The following is a 21,183-nucleotide window of genomic DNA, read 5'->3' on the forward strand; positions in this document are numbered from 1 at the left end:
TTGATTGTTGATTTTTTTTCTTTCACTTTTGGCTAATTGTTTTCGATTTTCAAAAGTTCTGTCTTGGTTTTCGACGACAAAAAACTGTTACAAAAGGTTTGGTTCACAGTTCAATTTAAAACCATCAAAACCAGACCGCAAATACACCTACATAAAATGTATTTTTTTAACTGAAAAAAACTATGACAATATCATAAGCAAATTAAAGATAAAAATATGATCGTTTTCATGGTGTAATTTAAAAAAAAATAAAATATTAAAGTATGAAAAAGTTATTAACGTTTAAAAATTATGAGGGAATTTGGGTTAAAAGTGAAAATTAAAATAATATATAGGTAATAGATTAAGGGTTATTGTTGTAATTATTCTTTGAGTTTAATTATAATTGAAAGGCCAATATTGTAACTATATTAAATAGGGATATTGGTTTTATTAAATAGGGAATTTGGGTTAAAAGTGAAAATTAAAATAATATATAGGTAATAGATTAAGGGTTATTGTTGTAATTATTCTTTGAGTTTAATTATAATTGAAAGACCAATATTGTAACTATATTAAATAGGGATATTGGTTTTTAATACTCCCAACTTTCCCTCATTGGTAGATAACACTCCCAACTTTCGATTTGTCACCCACCACTCCCAACTTTCACCCTATTTTCCTGTACCACTGCCCCGTCTAAATGGACACTAACCTCGTTAATGTTTTGGACTAAAAATGTCATTCAAATTAGTTGAGGGGGTAAAACATAAATTTTATTTTTAACACACAACCTCCATTTCTGTTGACCTCGTTTTTCCGGCGACCCCTTTTTTTCGGCGAATTTGAGTTTTCCGACTATCTCGTCTTTCAGAAAGTGGAGATGGTTCAGAGGTGTAAAAAGGTGATGGAGATCATGAAGATTGTGAACCGGTGGAGATATGATGAAGATGGTGCTCGCCGGAAACCTCATCATATCATCATCATCATCGTACTCAGTATATCCCACCAATAGCAAAGCTATGGTAGGGTCTGAGGAGGGTAAGATGTAGGCAGCCTTACCTCTACCCCATAGGGATAGAGAGACTGCTTCCGGTGAGACCCCCGGCTCGATAGTAGTTTTGCATCAAGCCTTGGACATAAGGCACATAGCACTCAATCATCGGGACACCGGCTGATCGGTGCATGTACCCTTATCTTTCAGCTATCAACGCCACTACATGATGCCTGATTAACCATCCGTCACTTTTAACGTTATTTTCACGAGATTAGTAAAATAACGTCAAAATTAGTGCAATTTCACTTTTGCCCACCCGATGGTTCACACATATATACATCATATGTGCGCACCGCAAGCAGGGCTAAACCTGCAACTCGATTTTTCGGCACGCAGGCGATCCCGGAAGGTGGCTGGGTGAGACACTGGTGGCGGCGGGGGTTGTGGTTTTGGGGCGGTGGGCGGTGAAATGATGGATATGGTGTTCGCCGGAAACCTGCAAGTCGCCGGAAAACTCAAATTCATATGTGAAGCTCGGTGAAATGATGGATATGGTGTTCTGAAAGACGAGATATCCTAAAAACTCATTGTATTCAGTTTATTTTGTGTGGTTTGATCAATAATAATCGAAGAGGAGTGGTTGTACTTGTTTGTTCTAGTCAAATCGGACGACAAAACTACATATTTTCTCTAACTCAAACATGTTTAACTTTGAAGTCGAAATATGTCGACTAATACCTTCCCAAATTGTATGGCGTACCTTTTTTTTGCTAGTAAGGTCTTATCGTGTCTAAACAAGCGCCAAATTCGCCTGAACGACGCACAGGACCTCCAAAGACAGCTAAATGACTGACTATATGTCAACACACCACGATACAAAATCCAAATTAAACACACCACCAAGTTCATTATTGCATTATAAACATATACTAGCAAGTTCTAAGTCTCAAAGTTCATACCATTCCATAATAACAAAACCATCCACACTCATTACTCCACATAAAACTTTTATTACTCATGTCCATAATATTAAACCTCCTTTACCACACCAAATCTTTACTACCATTTAGATACGCGATATCAACAACGGGACAGACGCGGGGGCGTCCTCACCACCCATAGCCGGGTGGAGAATATCAAGCTCACCATACCCTTGAACGCGCACTCTGCAGTCCTCTGTAGCCATCTGACCGGTGTGGTACGCACCATGTACTGAACCAGGGTAGTCAGCACTTGTTGCTTCCCCTGCAAAGAATAAGTTATCTACAGGGATCCTTAGCTTTTCATACAGATCATGGGGTTTTCCTACTGCATCGTAGCTATATGACCCGAGTGAGTTCACATCACTACCCCAACGAGAAACGAGATGTTGAATCTGCATTTAAAAAAAAGTCATATTAAGAATTTGTGGTCTACCAGAGCTAATTAGGGTTGTGCAAGAAACCGAAAAAACCGATCCGAAACCAAAAAATCTAAACAGAAACAAAGACTGACGGTTTGGTTTTATTTTTTATAAAAACCGAAAACACCGAACCGAATTTCTATACTTTTGTTTTTTATTTGAAATAATCTATAAGAATTTAATAAATATGTAACTCAAATATTTCTGGCCAAATGTATAATAATCAATTAGTTACCAAATAACAAAACTATTTACACCTAAATTCATTATTTTTGGCGAACTTTTTTTTTTGGCCTAAATTTTTCAAGCTCAAATGCATAAACCGAACCGTACTGAAACCAGAACGAAAACTGAAAAAGAGAATATAATGCATACAGCATCCTAAATTATTCTCAGTCAAATCCAAAAAAAAAATTAATCATGTAAAACTTAAGATAACGGTACTTTAAAGTTTATATAAAGTATAGGAACTTGATCCAAAAAATCGACCTGTTTTTTTTATTTTATAAATTTAAAGACTTAATCATGTAAAACATGACATACTTGTTATACATAAAGTCATTATCTTTTTCCTTTTAGAAAACCGAATTTTTAAATATGATTAGTATAATGTAAGTAAGCGACAGGAAAGAGAGATTACCGGGGTAGAAGCATCAGGAAGAATCTTTTTTAGATGTACAAAGGCAAAATTAGCAGCGGCTTCATCTGATAACTTCTCAATGTCTTTCGCCAGCTGTCCTGCAGGCATATAAACTAACAAAGGGTGACCTGTCGCCTTGTGAAGATTAAGAAAGTAACTACATCCATAAGAAGTCTCTGAAACTACTCCTAAAAACTCAACATTTGGCCAAAAAACTCGGTCAAAATGCAATATTATTTTGTTCTCAATTCCCACTCCAAGGTCAGCGATGGCTTGTTCTTTCCACTGGGGCAGTCTTGGTTCAAATTTTATTAAATTTGACTTTAAAACGCCAAGTGGTACCGCAATAATGGCGGCGTCAGCAAAAAATGTGGTCCCGTTTACAATAGTTACCTTCACGCCGTTTTTACGCCTGTTAATCTTTGTAACCCTTTGTGAATAGGACAAAAAAGATGTAAGTTAAAGGTCACAAAACAACTTAGTAAAAAGATTCTTTTTAAATAAAAGCGCCAATTTGATCACTTTCCACACAAACAGATCGATTTAGGTTGTGTTCCATCTAAAATTGGTCAGATAAAAAAAATTAAGATGAAAGTCGCCAAGTGTGTAACTTGGAATAGCATACAACCTTCTATTGGTCTGTAAACGAATTGAACCGGTTGGTGAATCGTTTGGTGGGGAAGTTCGTATATGTCCTTTTCTTTAATAAACGGATGAACATGAACAATTTTGTTCATTTATGTTAATCAGTTTGTGAGTGTTCATTTAAGTTCATACATTTAATTTTGTTTATGTTCGTTCATTTATTATCGTCAGTTTACGCCTGTTTAAGTTCGTCTATATAGTCATTCAAATTTTTTAGGCTCATTACAATTTAGTCTTGGTTTATGGAATTAAAATATCACCCACTAAAAGTTAGTATAGTTTTATTATTTTTTAACCCCGGCGGATTGTTTTTCACGTTCTTTTTAGTTTTGTGTTTGAGCAGTTACGTTCTTTCATCTATGTTAAGAAAACAAATGAACGAACATAAACGAGCACGTTCATTTCTTAACGAACACGAACAAGACAACCCCGTTCGTTTAAGTGTCTGTGCTCAATCGTTTGTTAGTTAAAGTTAAACAAACAAACACCACGTCACCACCATGCCCTATTTGTGTTTGTTGTTCCATTCGTTTACATACCCGATAACATTACGTCTTACCTGTGACCTAATCGGATGTCGAGGCCTTTGGCAAGTGTGTGTATAACCGGACTATAACCCCGCACCATAAGCCCATGCCCACCGGGAAGCAATTCTTCCTGCTCAATTAAAATAACACGATAACATATTTTATAAAAATAAAGATTTGCTTATGATAAAAATAAATAAATAAATAAACATGCCTTGTCCCAGCATTGAAGAGATATGGTTTCAGCATCTGCAGCAAACCAACCTTCCATTCTACACAAGTACCACTGTAACACCTTATAAGGAAGCCCCTCCAGCCTATAACAAATTGTAAATATATACATAAATAATGAAACCTAATTATTTAACTCTAAAGACACTAAAGACAATAAAATAAATAAACATACCTTAGTTTTGGGTTTCTTTCTAACACAATTGATATTGCTTGCAGTATAGACATGTCTTCAGTGATTCCTTCCCGCACTTTATTAGTCTGCAAACATGAAGAAAACAATAATGAACAAAATATATAAAAAAAAGAAAGGTAAAACTGAAATTACATATAAAATAACTTCTTTTTTTCATTTTTCTTCTGAAGAAAATAAACCATAGAGATAGAGAGAGAGACTGCATACCTCTTCCAATATGGCCTCGAATGTTTTTCCAACCTGTGAGACTAATTCTTGAGGGACTTGATTTCCATCCATATCAAACAAAGCATAGCTGAAGAACATTAAAGATTATTAAACGATACATCAACAAACAACAAAATTATGAACTTGATAATTTATTAATTAAAAAACTTGTGAAGGTCTTTCACAGCATTTGAATTAGTTAATTCAGGGAAATGGGGGGGGGTAAGTTGTAACAAGCGTGCTATTTTGCTTCTGTAATGCTTAAAAAAACACGATTGCTGTATACTATCATACGATCAAACTTTAAACAGACTTAACAACAGACACTAAATATCAAAAAAATGAACTCTGTTACCTCTCCAAATCATGGTCATATAACACTGAGTTGTCACCACTGGTCCGGTATAAAGGCAGTCCAAGTCTTCCAATAACTGGTGCCAAAGGATTTTCATTACCAACCCCATGCAACCTGCAAAATTTAACATCAATATAAAATTATTTAACAATTCTGAATATGGTATTATGTATATTGCAAATAGTGGAGTGTATGAAGCCTTTTCTCACCATGATGCACCTAAGTCCACAGGAAAACCAAACGAGTAATCCGTACAAACTCGACCACCAATTCTGTTACGCGATTCAAGTACAGTAACCTGAAGAATCATCAATAAAAATAGATGGTTAATTTTATTATAAATGTGACACTACATAATATTAACATCAGAATAACTGAAGAAGATATGTTATTTTGAAGTTTAGAGTACCTGAAATGAAGCATCATGAAGTGCACGAGCAGCAGATATGCCAGCAAAGCCACTACCAATCACAATAACAGATGGGGAAGCTGAACGCCTTGATGCAACGTTTGAATAGCAGATTGCTATATTAAGGAATAACAAACAGAATTAGAATGCAGGCAGTGGAATTGCTATAAAGATTGACAAACTCCTAAATATTACCGAGTGTCACATATAAGTTCGATAACAAGTCATTAGACAAACACAATACATTTGTATTTTTCTAAGTTGGCCAGTTAGGTAGGCCAAAAAAATTAGGTCCAATACAGATACATCACAAATATATAGGATCATGTGAGAACTACTTTGAAATTGAGAACTTTGAGAACCATTTTAGACCACAAAAACCCAAAAATTAAAAAAAAAATCATAAAACATAAAAAACGCAAAAATGAAAAAAGTAAAAAAATCAAAATTCTTATTTATCATCCCGGTTTCATAAAAAAAACGTCTCGGTTTAGCTAAATTATACGCATATGTATAATATGTGCATTTTTTTTATACACATATGTACACTTTAAGGTAAATGATAATGTACATATGTGTAAATTACGTAACTAGAGACTAAATGAAATTATACACATGTGTATAATACGAAGTTTTTTTATATATATGAAACCGGAATAAAATATAAGAATTTTGGTTTTTTTTACTTTTTTAAAATTTTTGTTTTTTTTTGTTTTATAATTTTTTGAAGTATTTTTTTAAGGTTTTTTTTGTGGCTAAAAATGATTATCAAAGTTCTCAATTTCCAAAGGGTTCTCTTAGGATCCTTACCTTATATATATGTTCCTACTGCACGCATATATATGCGTGTATTTATAATTTTGTATAAACATAAGATATACGGATGCAAAAGAAATTACAATATTTTTCTTTCTTCAACATTTTCTCCTCAAATAACATAAATGAGTGCTAAAAACCACATGATAAGAAACAATAATATTCATTTGCACAGCAGTTGCAATCATTATATACATATATAAGTACATACAGGTGGTGGCAGTAGAATCCAATCATACAACAATAATTAATCTTGCAGAAAGATCAGCACACAAAACATACAGCCCAAATGGCACATGTAGAACCCACGCCACATGCATATAATCATATAATAATATGTGAAAAACTAGTTATTGTGGGAACCACAAAACATTAATTCCCATATGCATGAATGTATAGAAAACACACCGACAATCATTACCGAACACTAAAAAAGTCTTTTATAAAGTTAATTCATTTTAGAGTATTCACAGTAGGTTCCACATTTCGTATCTAAAATTACAAGAAAAAACACTGCCTTTTCTCTCTAGAGACTCCTTTTCAATTAAATAATAACTTTTTATATCTTTATCATTACTTTTTCTCTCTCCTCCACTCACAACCGCTTAAAAAAATAATGGGGTGAACGGTGTCTTCCAAAATATACAGATGAACGGTAACAGTTTATCTCTCCATCACTCTCAACCACTTCCTATAATACGCAAAACCTATTCACAAATATATGCAGAACCTGCTAGAATGCTCACATGACAGAAACAATGATATTACATCAGCTACACCGATTCTCAATTCGATCCACAGGAACACTAAATTATTATCCCAAAAAATCAAACAACTTCATATCAGTTTCAAATAAAATAAAAACACTACTATAATCTTAACTATAATCTTAACTCTGATCTTAATTCTCACATACAACAATCAATCAAACACTATAATCAAAATTACAAAAAACCCTAAAAACTAGAGCAAAAGCAGGACAGAATTAGTACTAAAATCAAAATAAAGGAAAAATTAGTGCCAATTTAGAGCAAAATAAGTGCAAAAATCAAAACTAAAGAAAAATTAGTGCAACGTCAAAATTAAGGAAAATTTAGTACATAATTAAGACAAAATAAGCGCAAAATCAAAATTAAGGAAAATTTAGTACATAATTAAGACAAAATTAGTGCAAAATTAGGAAAAATTAGTGCAAAATTTAGGGTAAATTAATACAAAATTAGAGCAAGATCAGGACACATTAATACAAAATCAGTGCAAAATTAGAGCAAAATCAGGGAAAATTAATACAAAATCAGTGCAAGATTGGAGCAAAATCAGGGCAAATTAAATGCAAAATCAGTGCAAAAGTAGTACAAAATTAAGGCAAGTTAATACAAAACTAAAGCAAACTTAGTACAAAATCAGTGCAAAATTAGTACAAAATTAGTGCAAAATATATTAGTACAAAATTAGTGCAAAATTAAAACAAAAATTAGTACAAAATTAGGACAAATTAATACAAAATTAGGGCAAAATCAGTGCAAAATTAGTACAAAATTAAGGCAATATTAAAGCAAAAATTAGTACAAAATTAGGACAATTTAATACAAAATCAGTGCAAACAAAAATGCAAGATTAATACAAAATTAAGGCAAAATGAAGAGTGGTTTAAGCAACTACCTTGTTTCAATTGGCGATTACGCTTGTCTCCACCTGAATCCATATCAACCCAAACAATAATAACCAATTAAGCCGACTACTTCTATAATCCAAAGGTTTATTAAATTGAAAATTGGAAGAAGCAGGTGTTAATTGCGGCAAGTGATGAACAACGAACAGAAGCAAACAAGTAATAAAATGGTTTGAATTTGACGAATTAGACCCCAGATTCACCGACCAGCTCATGCGTATTGCAAAATCACTCAAAAACCCTAGGTGAAATGGGTATGATCCGAAACTGAAATTGACGGTCGGAATCTACGATTCGGGTCGGGTAGATGAAAACCCAGGAAGATCTTGCGATGAAATTGATTAATTTGATTTGGTTTTGGAATTGGGGATTTATTTAGGGTTTGGTGTGTGTGTGTGATGAAGAGATCAATTGATACACGTTGTTACTCTGGTTCTTTTATAGAAGAAGAAGAATGAATAATATTAAGGAGTTTGTGTGGTGGCATTTGTTAGGTTTTCGTCGTTGTCGTCGTCATATTCATTATATCCCATCAATAGCAAAGCTATGATAGGGTCTGAGGAGGATAAGATGTAGACAGCCTTACCTCTACCCCATAGGGACGGAGAGGCTCCGTTGAGACCCCTGGCTCGATAGTAGTTTTACATCATGCCTTGGATATAAGGAACATAGCACTCAATCATCGGGACACTGACTGATTGGTGCATGTACCCTTGTCTTACGGCTATCAACGCCACCACATGATGTCTGATTAACCTTCCGCCACTTTTAACGTTATTTTCACGAGATTAGTAAAATAACGTCAAAATTAGTGCAATTTCACTTTTGCCCACCCGAAGATTCACACATATATACATTATATGCACATACTGCAAACAGGACATGATTTGTTAGGTTTTTGTAAAGTAGGTATATGTTGGGTGTTATTATTATCATTATTATTATTATTATGAATAGATTATGTATAAAGTATTATTAGTAGGTCCATTTTCTCTTTGGGGCTTGGGGCTAATATAATATATGGTCTATAATCTTTGTGGATTATAATTATGTATGTATAGGTTGTAAATAAAATATCTATAGCTAGACAAATAATAATAAGATATTTTCTTTTTAAATTACGTCTTTATTGTGTGTTAGAGCATCCATATTTAATACATCAAAAATTGTGAGTGTAGTTTTTATAATGTTGTGAGTGACGAACAGAGAAATGTATTGATTTTTTGTATATTTGAAAAGTTAAAGTTCACACCCTGTAATTTTTTTTATATAATTTGGAAGTGGTTGTGAATGAATGAAATTAAAAATGTTAATGATAAAGATATAAAAAAATATTATTTAGTTAAAAGAAGAGAGAAAATAGTGCTATTTAGTGTAACTTTGGATTTGAAGATAAATGATTTAATGTGAATATTCTTAGGTTACGGTCTTTTCTAATTTTGAAGAGCCATGTTATCATAATTTTGTCAAACTATGTTAATTTAATTGGGTTGGTGTTGACTTTTAAGTTTAGTTTGGGCGTTTAAGGAAAATCATACGGTGGGAAATAATCATATTTTTAATGATGAGTTTTGAGCTCAAATCGTATTCAAGATCAACTTTCTATTGGTCTTTGAATAGTCATTGTGAAGATGGAATTTGGTCTAACCATTTTGGGAATTTTTAAAATGAGAGTTATTTTTGGAATGTCTATCGTCGCATGGGTCATTTTGAAATAAATTTTGAATAAGACACAAAAGCTTCAATTTTTATTTTTATTGTTGTGTATAACTTGTTAAGTTATTTGTAAGGTCGATTTGTTTACGGTTGATAAACCATTTATTACAAACATGACGGCTGGTTTACAACTTGATTATTAAAAGGGTTATTAAACAAGATTTGTTTAATTAATTGTGTCTATTAGATATATATTGTCTTTTGAATTTTGAATTGTATTAGTAGTGAGTAAAATTATGAGATTTATTGTCCTTATATAAATATCGATATAAATCAGTTTTGAGTAAGATTTTATGATTAATTAATAACAATTAAGAGTTAATCAAATCGTTCGTTCTTCTTTTCTGATTACTGATTCATCGTTCAACTATTATTTTATACTCAACAAATAAACTCCCATGATTATTAGAATCAAACATCTATAAAACGGATGGATCAAAACCTATAAAGCCATTTTACATAACCCAAATTATAACTCGTTGATGACCAAAATTTTACCTCGACTTGTGTTAGTAGTGGAGTAGAATTTGGAGATATCTAGTTCTTATAGATTCTAGACGTAAATCAGTTTTAAGTTTTTTTTTTCTAATTAATAACTATTAAGAATTAGCTAAATCTTTTGTTCTTATTTTTTGATTATTGATTCATGCTTGAATTGTCACTCCTATATATTTATACTTAGTAGAGAAGATGGTTCATTATTCGGGTCAAGTTAGTATATAGAGGGGAATAAAAATGAGAAAAATTAGAAGGATTTGTAGCCACACAAAAAAACCATCAAAAAATTGAAAAAATAATAATAAAAAAATCATAACTCAAAATTTAATAACAAAAAGAAAAGAAATAAAAACAAAAAAATGTTTCCACCGTCTTTCTCGTTCTAAAAAAAAAACGGTGAGTGAAAAAAAATCGTTGTGTCTTTTTGTTTATCATTGTGTTTTGAGTTTGTTTTCTTCATTGATTGTGTCTTTTTCTCTTGACATTGTGTCATTTTTTCTTTATATTATGTTACATCACTCAACATTGTGCTATATTTTGTTCGGCATTGTGTTATTGTGCCTTTGATCTCGTCATTATGTCTTGTCGTAAATTTTTTTTCATCATTTTTTTTCGTTTGAACGGGAATGATGGCGAAAACATTTTACTTTTAATTTTTTTTTCGTTTTTTATTTATATTTGAGTTATTATTTTTTTTGAATTTATTTTTAAGTGATTTTTTGTGTAATCACAAATCCTTCTCACACTTCTTATTTTTGTCTCTCTTTGTATTTTAACTTTACCCTCATTATCTTGCTATTAGGGTGTGTTCCCGAGTTTCATTTAATTGAGGAAATGGAAGGAAAAAGAGGGATGGAAAAAATATGTTGTGTTCCCAAGTTTCATTTAAGAAAAGAAAATGAAGGAAAATTTAAAAGAGGTGTTCCCGAGTTTCATTAAAAGAAAGAAAAGGAGATGAGTAAAGAGAAAATGATGAGTAAAATAAAAAATTTGTGTCTTCCCAAATTGGAAAGATTTGGAAGGAAAATAAGGTGAAGAGAAAGAGATGATACCAAAATAAAAGATAAGAAGAGAAAAAAAAAATTTTCTTACTTTTCTTTTCATAAATGAACTTGAGAACACAACATTAGTCTTTAGTAAAAAAATAAATATACAAATATTTTGGGTGGATCAAAACCTAGAGTTAATGGTTAATGATCTCATGTTACGCTATATTCGATACGAAGAATCCATCTATGCATATATTTTATTATGGATAATGGTCCGATGTATATACCATTCACCTTCATAGGACCACCTATGTTTTAAGTTTAATAGTTTATAATATGTTTTAAGTTCAATAGTTTATAAGTAATGATCCATATCTATGTCATATTTAAATACAAAGAATCATTCCACTTGTAACGCTTTATCTTCCACAATTTAAGGATTATTGTTGAGTAAAATAAGCTTACGTTACATTTAGTGGAAATTGGAAATAATTAAATTTTGGAAATAATTTTATAAAATAAAAATTAAAGATATTTTTTTGGATGACTCTTGACAGATTTGACATTTTGTCCAATTACTCATTTGACGAGTAAAAAAGACCTAACCAAGTCAACCCGTTAATTTATAAACAGTCGATATTAGAGCAGTGAAAACACTCATTGTAGTATGGAGGTGTATAGTAGGCCCAAACTGATTTGGGATGAGTAGATTAGACAGGTTTTGCTCAAATTGCACATATCAGAGGACATGTAGGACGTTTTGTATCTTAACTTTGTCTTAGAAGCTTAGATTCTTCTACAATCTACACTTTATGTGGACTTTACAAGTGATTGTCTTTCTGATTATATATTTATATGTTCATATGTTGTTTACAATGTTACATCTAATACTATTTTATTTCATTTCCTATTTTATAGTTTCAGTTTTGTATGTTTGTTATTTGTTTTGGAGCTGGGGGTTTCTCTAGAGACGGTCTCTCTACAAAAACAATCTACTCTCCGAAACCCTTGTCTACGCAATGTCATTCACAACATTTTCTAACAATAGTCATCAAAAACACAAGCGAAAACATGTTTTTATCTGAATTTAATAGCAGAAAACAACCCGAAACCCTTGTCAACGCAATGGTCCATTCAAAACGTTTTATATCAATAGTAATCAAAAACACAAGCAAAAACATGTTTTTATCTGAATTTAATAGCAGAAAACAACCCACTCTCAGAAACTCTAGTAGCATAAATGACACACTCTCCGACACCCTAGCCACCAGTGTTCCAAGCTAAACTACATGTCGATGCCCATTATCGGACTGATAGATAATATCATAGTGTTTATATAAATCATCCTTTGATAAGTTTTGACTCTGCTAGTCTAAATCATCCTTTGATAAGTTTTGACTCTTATTACTTGCACCTTCTTACATAATGAGTACTTATTGTCTTATACACAATAAATTACACATTTGCATGCTTGTTAGTTGTTTTTCCTACAATTTTTAGATACCTATGTTAAGGGAGCAACGACTCGGTACTCGGGTCATTACTCATGGTGAGGGTTTCACCAGGATTCTGCCAAAAGTGATTTCTTAAGGCCTTAAACTTCGGGTTTACAGTTGAAAACCCCGGGTCCGATAGCAAATCTTGAACACTGCTTCGACCCTCTAGCATGTTCAACGCTTGTGACATGGTTGGTCTAAGCGTCGGTGATGCATTTGTGCATAAAAGGGCAACGTTCAGAACCGTCATTGCTTCCTCGGATGAATATTCGGACCCTAAGTCTGGATCAACCAGGTCTAATAAGCTTCCTCTTTCTTGTAAAACATATGCCTACAAAACAACACACGTGTTACAGTTTGACTTTTTGGGTCAAAGAGTATCAGGTTTTAGTTGGTAGTTATTTTACCCAATCGAGAAGGTAAACGAAGTCTTCTTTTGGCATGTAGTTGGTGTTACTTTTTCCACTAACAATTTCTAGCGCCACGATTCCGAAACTATAAACATCTGCCTTGGGAGTCAAATACCCACGCATGGCATACTCTGGAGCCATATAACCTCTGAAAACCAAAAATTTAAATAACGTAAATAAATATGATAACTAAAGCACAGTTATTGACTATTATGTAACAGAAAATTGGAGGTGACAATTTCTACCGTATCCTTAAGTTATAAATGAGTTGATTCGGTCTTTGTTTAATCTCAAATGAGTGTAGTAGGCTCAGGGGTGTAAATGAGCCAAGTCGCTCGTGAGCTACTCGAGATCAGCTTGCTAAAAGCTTGAATCGAGCCAGGTTTTAACGAGCTCGAGCTTAAAAATCAGGTTGTTTAATAAACGAATCCAAGCCCGAGCTTAAGTTATTGAGCCACATTGGCTCACGAGCCTAAACGAGCTTGATATTTCTACAACTGTTATTTATTTATCAAATATATAAGATAACTAAATAATATAATATGTATTGTATAAATTTTTTCCTTAAAAATATATAAAAACTATAATTAAAAATGTGCAAAAAATAATTATATATGAATAAAAATTATTAATAAGTAATAAACTAGTCAAGTCAAGCTGAACCCGAGTTGAATACAGCTCGAAACGGGCCGAGCTCCAGCTTGAGCTCAAGCAACCCTGCTCGTTTATACCCCAAATAGAGTTGAAAGTCCCCCAAACTGTGTTTAATACTCAGAACCTCCTAAACAGTTTTTATTCAAAGAGTTAGATATTTTTTTTAAGAGAATATGTTTTTTGTAATCATAATGGAGAAAGAAGTGTTTGTGGGTAAACCTAACTCGACCCGATTTGTTTTGACCAGAACAAAAAGATTGCCCATTTCAACCCGAACCAATTTTGACACGTATACATTTGTAATTAAAAACATACATTGTTCCTGCAATACGAGTGCTGATGTGTGTATTTCCATCATCATTGAGCTTTGCCAAACCAAAATCAGATATTTTTGCATTGAGATTTTTATCAAGCAAAACATTGCTAGTCTTGATATCTCTATGCACAATTTTCAGTTGTGATTCTTCATGAAGGTAAAGCAAACCTCGGGCTATCCCTATGCATATTTTCAACCTCACGGGCCATGTCAGCTTTGCTTTCGACACTTTGTCTCGCCCTGTAGAATTTAATCACAACATTGGATTTTCCACATCAGTGTGAACAATATGTTTCTTTTTACAAATAATTTGATGATTATTATAGAGTTGGAAATGTCTACCCATTTACTTGGGAATTGATTTATTTGGATTGTGCTTTATCTCAAACGGGTCAAATAAAAGATTTCGATGAAAGGGGATTGGGTCAAATAGGAGAAAAGATTTTGTAAGAATACTCTGAAGTAGTTGCAAAAAAGATAATTAAAAACGGACAAAAAAAAATTTTGGTGGTCAACCCGGCCCTGTTTTGAGCTGTACCAAAAAATGACATGTTTAGAGTTCCGTCCCCCTTTTCTTACACCTTCCTAGGTATGTAAACAAGCAAAGCCGCTCATGAGCTATTCAAGATCGGCTTGCTAAAATTTTGAATTGACCTGAGCTTAAATGAGCTCGGAGCTAAAAATAAGGTTATTTAATAAAGAGCCCAAGCTGGAGCTTCAATTACCGTGCTCGAGCAAGCTCGCAAGCCCAAACGAGCCTATTAGTAATATAACTTTTATTTGATATATTAAATATATTCTATCTAATAATTATTATATATAATTATGTTAAAAATAACTAAATAATATATATTATGTTATAACCCGCTACTCCAACCCGTCCATAGCATCTCTGCTAATCAATACTTTTAAGCTTACCAAAAATAACACGAGATACGCAGTTATTTTCCATGTACTCATAAATTAAAGACAACTGGTTCCCTTCAACACAGCATCCATATAGTCTGACAAGATTCGGATGTTGCAGTGCTGAAATCATGCCAATCTCATTGACAAATTCACGGGTGCCTTGTTTTGACTTTGATGATAGTTGTTTCACAGCGATTATTGTTCCGTCCAACAATCGACCCTACATAATATATGGTATTTAGTAACACAAGAAAATAAAATGCTGTGTTTTTGTACTTGTGTTTTGATCAACTAAAAGTATAACATGATAATATTACCTTGTAAACTGCACCAAAACCACCTTCTCCAAGCTTGTTTGATGGATCAAAGTTGTTGGTTGCTGCTTTAATCTGCCTTAGAGTGAATATTCCTGTTTGTAGATCTAGACCTTTAAGCTCTGTTAAACAATAAGTCTTGTGATTAGTTGCTGCAATATGTAATCGTTAGAAAAGAATTAGAGGTGGAAATATAGGTGGGTTGCATAACGGGTTGGATTGACTCGCTGCTGACAGTTATATGTCCACTGTTTTAGAAGTCTATAAATGTGTTTAACTGCTAGTTTATTCCAATCGTTATATAAATCTTTGATTATAAAACGACTTAGGAGAGTGTGTGTCAAGCTTTTGATGCAACTCATTCGAAATAAGAGCAACCTACTCTTAAGCAATCAGACCTCAGAAGATAACAAAATATACACACCTTTATCTGCTGCATTTTTGCCCATAATGTAGCCTTTTCTCCACAAGATAAAAATGATTAAAAACACACAAAACAGTCCACCAGCCGCAGCGACTACTAAACGAAGATCAATCTTTTTTCTAAAATCTGGTGGCTTAAAATCTGTATGAAAGAAGGTAATGAAAGGACAATGAGCGACATTATAACATTGTAAGCCAACTTCTGAATGCCAACTTTGACTTCAAAAGTCAAAGCATACATTTCTATTCATCTTTTTGTTGGGTTTATGCAATCTTTAATCTTAATAATAAAAAGTTGGTGAAATCAGATATGGGAAAATACTTACTCGGTTCAACTGATATAGCTGATATGAGTGGACCGTAACTTCCTCTAAGAGGAATTCCAATAGTGCCTTTTCCAGCCCAGAAAAGTTGAATTTTGAGTGTATTATTCTTCACATCAACCATGTAACTCTTTATAACGGGCTTCCCCGTACCTCCAGCCTCTTGTACTATATCAAAATCCTTTAGTTTCAACTCTCCCTGCATTGAAATTTCGTAGAAAATGTTAACTTTCTTTCTTGATATGAAGACTAATAACTGGCTAAGGTTACCTTAATTCAAACCTTTTGAAACAATTTGGTTACAAATTTATGCAATTACCCTATTATTATATTCAAAGTGGACTTACCTGCACGTAAACATCGAATACACGCTTCCCGAGACTGTTAAATGTGTTATCTTGGGTGAAAACAATCTCTGCAAAGTGGAGTTTAACCGTATAGTTCCCATTCATAAGGCACAATCCATAATAAGTAAGAGAAATAGCAGTGGTGCGTGCTGACGTGTACAATTCTGTCTCATTTCTGGGAATATTACGGAGCCTAGATGTGTTGGAAAGAATATAAACATCAGAATCATGGTCATCATCTAAGAAGTTTCCTGTGCTGCTAAATGCCCAATCTCTATCATAGTAATATGTTGAGGCGCCTTTGCTTTCTGTATCGGATTCATATTTGATGGTGTTGTTGATGTTTACTTCTTTGCCACCACAATTTATGTAAAGAGAATAGATTTCTGATGCAAAAGATGACATTTTAATGAAGAGATGAGGTGAGGGTTGATTTGTATGTAGTGATGTAAATAACTTTACTTACGCTGTTTTCTCGATTTAGTACATGGAAAATCTTTCATGAGACATGGAGGAATATTGTTTCTGCATAAGAAATACAAGACAAAGAAATCACTATGTAGTTTTGATGGATACATATAACTTGATGTGATTCGTGTGAGCTCCCGGGCGGTCCTGGGCCCACCTTGAATATTAAGTTAGGCCCGGTCCCATACCTCTCTAAGGCCCAGTTAGACCCGTGTTTCTGGTGCTAACTGCCTGGTCCCTTGAGGCTGTATATATCGGTTTTTCCATGTCATATAAACTCTCTCCATCTCAAAATAATTGTCTATACACCAAAAAGAAAAACTCAATTTAAGATGTGTGTAATTAATGTAGTTTTTAGATAGTAAAATGTCAATGTTGCCTTTGCATTTAAAAGAAACTTGAATTTTTGCAAAGGTAATTAAGGGTATAATGAAAAAAAGTGTGAATTATTACTATCTAAATATTTTATTTTAAGTAACTTACAAGAATGTAATAAATATGTAACTCAGATATACTAGCCCAAATGTAAAATAATCAGTTAGTTATTAATTAATTTGGGGCCTTTTTTTCCGGCCCATTATTTTCAAGGTCAGATGTCAAATACAAAAAAACCGAACCCAAACCAAAACGAAATCGAAAAACACGAAACTGAACAGTTTTCAAAAAGTCCAAAAACCAAAGTTTCGGCTTTAGCCCACACCGAACCACGCACATCCCTACTAAGTGTTAAACTGGTTCAGTCTTGGTTTGGTCAAGACTAGTCAAAACCAGTCAATAAATAAGTTGAATTTCACTCAAAAAATGTTCAAAATCTTGAAAAATTATACTTATTTTGAAAAATAATGTATCAAATTTTGTTTTTGTGTGTATCTATACTATATATAATATTATATATATACCAAAGGTGGGCAAATTAAGACGCTTTAGTTTTAAGTAATTTACAACATAATCAACACATGGTACAACTACAAAACATAATAAAGAAGGGCAAAATGGACTTTCAATCATAATTTCACTTGAACCTTCAATTCATCTAATATATTTACAAATTTTCACCCTAAACTTTTATTAAATGAAAGAATACTTACAATTTTGTCTCCTCATCTTTAACCATTTATTATTAATTATTTTAATTGTAAACCAACTTTCCCCCATGATTTTTAAATCGATATAACTTTTTCGTACGTTAATATTTTTTTAAAAAGGTTGCACCATAAAAACATGCATTTTATTCTCTTTAATTTGAGTAAGATATTGTTGGAGTTTTTTTCAATTAAAAAAATCAACATGTTACATATGAGTGTTCAAGGCCGGTTTTGATGGTTTAAGTTAAACATGCGAGCCAAACTATTAGTAACTTATTTGTCATCAAAAATAGTAACTAAACTGTAGAAAATTGAAACCGAAAGTTAAAGAAAAAACCAATCGTTAACCTAACCGATGACCGATTTAAACGGTTGTAAGGTTTCAAACCGAACCATGAACTCCCAGAATTGTTACCTGATTACCATAGTTTATGTTCAAACACCCGCTGCATCGCGCGGGCACCCTTCTAGTATATACATATATATATATATATATATATATACATATATATATATATATATATATATATATTAGATATATAATTTTGAAGCATTGCATATAAAATTCCAATCCGATTAATCCCTACTAATCGCTAGTAGCAAATTCTACAACACTAAGTAGTATATTGTAATGTATGTCTATTAGCAACAGATATATCATCACCATATATGTATAAGTAGAAATGATTCAATTGTCAAAACCCTAGAGTTCAGAACGTGTTAATATTATTAATATTAATATTAAGTACCTTTAGCTCTGGTGTTTAATGCCTCTAATTGAATCTGTTCTAATTGATCTCGTAACTGGTTAGCATCTACTCGTGAACCTAAGCACACCGTCGTTCTTGACCGCCGGTGAGTAATAACCGTTGCACCGGCGGTTAGCATCGTCACACTCGGAAACATTATCGCCGATGAGCTGCTTGCACGGTTAACTTTTCATATAAACGTATGTTAGGGGTTTGGTTTCGTTCGGTTCGGTTCGGTTCGGTTACTAAGTGAAATCGCAACCAAAGTAATTGGTTTTTTTAATATACAAACCGATGGTTTTTGTTTTTTCTGTTTCGATTCGGTTATAGTCGGTTTTTTTCTTTATTTTGTGTAGACATTGAAAAAAAAGTTTCAAAAATGAAAATAATGATTTTAAGCTTGTAAGAACGTATTAGAGAAATGAAATGTTTTCGAATAAACAAACACACTGCGTACCACCACATCTGCACGCGGTCTGCCCGGTGCTGATAAAAGATACAGAGAAGAACTTTTCTCTAAAAACAAGCACCACCTAAAAGTTTAGTCTCGATCTTCATTAATCATTTTATTTATTTTCAAAGTTAAAGTTTCGTCCAGGTTTTCATCATCTTCATAATCTTCATCATCAACAATACGTTCAGTTCAGTTTTCTTTTTTTTTAAAAAAAAAATGGGTAACCGAAACATAAATTCGAAAAATTAATCGTCGGCTATTGCTTCAATTCGGTTTTTTTGGTTGCCTGGGATCACATACAGTGCTTGGTAGCCTGCAGAAAAACCCGATTGAGATCATATTTGAATTTAAGACCTTACAGTCATCCATCTAAATTTTTATTTCCTTCTCAATACCAGTTTAGCTAAAGCTTACTAGTTAATGGCCATATAAACGTAATTATATTTTGAATATCAAAAGATACTAGATGGGTGCCCGCGCCATGCAGCGGGAAACGCAAACCTTGGTAATCACGTAATAAGTTTATGGGTGTTTATTGTTCGGTTTGAAACCGTAAACCCGTTCATCAGTTTGACTTGATTGTTGATTTTTTTTCTTTCACTTTTGGCTAATTGTTTTCGATTTTCAAAAGTTCTGTCTTGGTTTTCGACGACAAAAAACTGTTACAAAAGGTTTGGTTCACAGTTCAATTTAAAACCATCAAAACCAGACCGCAAATACACCTACATAAAATGTATTTTTTTAACTGAAAAAAACTATGACAATATCATAAGCAAATTAAAGATAAAAATATGATCGTTTTCATGGTGTAATTTAAAAAAAAATAAAATATTAAAGTATGAAAAAGTTATTAACGTTTAAAAATTATGAGGGAATTTGGGTTAAAAGTGAAAATTAAAATAATATATAGGTAATAGATTAAGGGTTATTGTTGTAATTATTCTTTGAGTTTAATTATAATTGAAAGGCCAATATTGTAACTATATTAAATAGGGATATTGGTTTTATTAAATAGGGAATTTGGGTTAAAAGTGAAAATTAAAATAATATATAGGTAATAGATTAAGGGTTATTGTTGTAATTATTCTTTGAGTTTAATTATAATTGAAAGACCAATATTGTAACTATATTAAATAGGGATATTGGTTTTTAATACTCCCAACTTTCCCTCATTGGTAGATAACACTCCCAACTTTCGATTTGTCACCCACCACTCCCAACTTTCACCCTATTTTCCTGTACCACTGCCCCGTCTAAATGGACACTAACCTCGTTAATGTTTTGGACTAAAAATGTCATTCAAATTAGTTGAGGGGGTAAAACATAAATTTTATTTTTAACACACAACCTCCATTTCTGTTGACCTCGTTTTTCCGGCGACCCCTTTTTTTCGGCGAATTTGAGTTTTCCGACTATCTCGTCTTTCAGAAAGTGGAGATGGTTCAGAGGTGTAAAAAGGTGATGGAGATCATGAAGATTGTGAACCGGTGGAGATATGATGAAGATGGTGCTCGCCGGAAACCTCATCATATCATCATCATCATCGTACTCAGTATATCCCACCAATAGCAAAGCTATGGTAGGGTCTGAGGAGGGTAAGATGTAGGCAGCCTTACCTCTACCCCATAGGGATAGAGAGACTGCTTCCGGTGAGACCCCCGGCTCGATAGTAGTTTTGCATCAAGCCTTGGACATAAGGCACATAGCACTCAATCATCGGGACACCGGCTGATCGGTGCATGTACCCTTATCTTTCAGCTATCAACGCCACTACATGATGCCTGATTAACCATCCGTCACTTTTAACGTTATTTTCACGAGATTAGTAAAATAACGTCAAAATTAGTGCAATTTCACTTTTGCCCACCCGATGGTTCACACATATATACATCATATGTGCGCACCGCAAGCAGGGCTAAACCTGCAACTCGATTTTTCGGCACGCAGGCGATCCCG

At 33.1% G+C, this 21,183-nt stretch overlaps 2 protein-coding genes across 2 annotated transcripts; both read right to left on the minus strand.

Moving 5' to 3' along the window:
* Positions 1-1,903: 1,903 nt before the first annotated feature.
* Positions 1,904-8,513, minus strand: LOC143534764 (polyamine oxidase 2-like). The gene is made up of 10 exons (XM_077029178.1): positions 8,067-8,513; positions 5,589-5,704; positions 5,389-5,477; positions 5,180-5,293; positions 4,825-4,912; positions 4,597-4,682; positions 4,405-4,507; positions 4,223-4,320; positions 3,019-3,448; positions 1,904-2,351 (listed from the first exon to the last, which is right to left on the minus strand). Exons 1-10 carry the CDS (start codon positions 8,107-8,109, stop codon positions 2,043-2,045), a joined length of 1,476 nt encoding a protein of 491 aa, XP_076885293.1. The 5' UTR covers positions 8,110-8,513; the 3' UTR covers positions 1,904-2,042.
* Positions 8,514-12,662: 4,149 nt separating this feature from the next.
* Positions 12,663-17,328, minus strand: LOC143534768 (putative LRR receptor-like serine/threonine-protein kinase At1g07650). The gene is made up of 9 exons (XM_077029181.1): positions 16,938-17,328; positions 16,472-16,857; positions 16,128-16,323; positions 15,803-15,943; positions 15,382-15,500; positions 15,074-15,284; positions 14,155-14,395; positions 13,183-13,333; positions 12,663-13,106 (listed from the first exon to the last, which is right to left on the minus strand). The coding sequence occupies exons 1-9, from the start codon at positions 17,047-17,049 to the stop codon at positions 12,789-12,791; spliced, it is 1,875 nt and encodes a 624-aa protein (XP_076885296.1). The 5' UTR covers positions 17,050-17,328; the 3' UTR covers positions 12,663-12,788.
* Between the last annotated feature and the right edge of the window lie 3,855 nt (positions 17,329-21,183).

The sequence above is a fragment of the Bidens hawaiensis genome, unplaced genomic scaffold (assembly GCF_021521415.1).
Source record: "Bidens hawaiensis isolate Kalapana, Puna unplaced genomic scaffold, B.hawaiensis_p1.1 tig00010302_1, whole genome shotgun sequence".
Classification (NCBI taxonomy): domain Eukaryota; kingdom Viridiplantae; phylum Streptophyta; class Magnoliopsida; order Asterales; family Asteraceae; genus Bidens; species Bidens hawaiensis.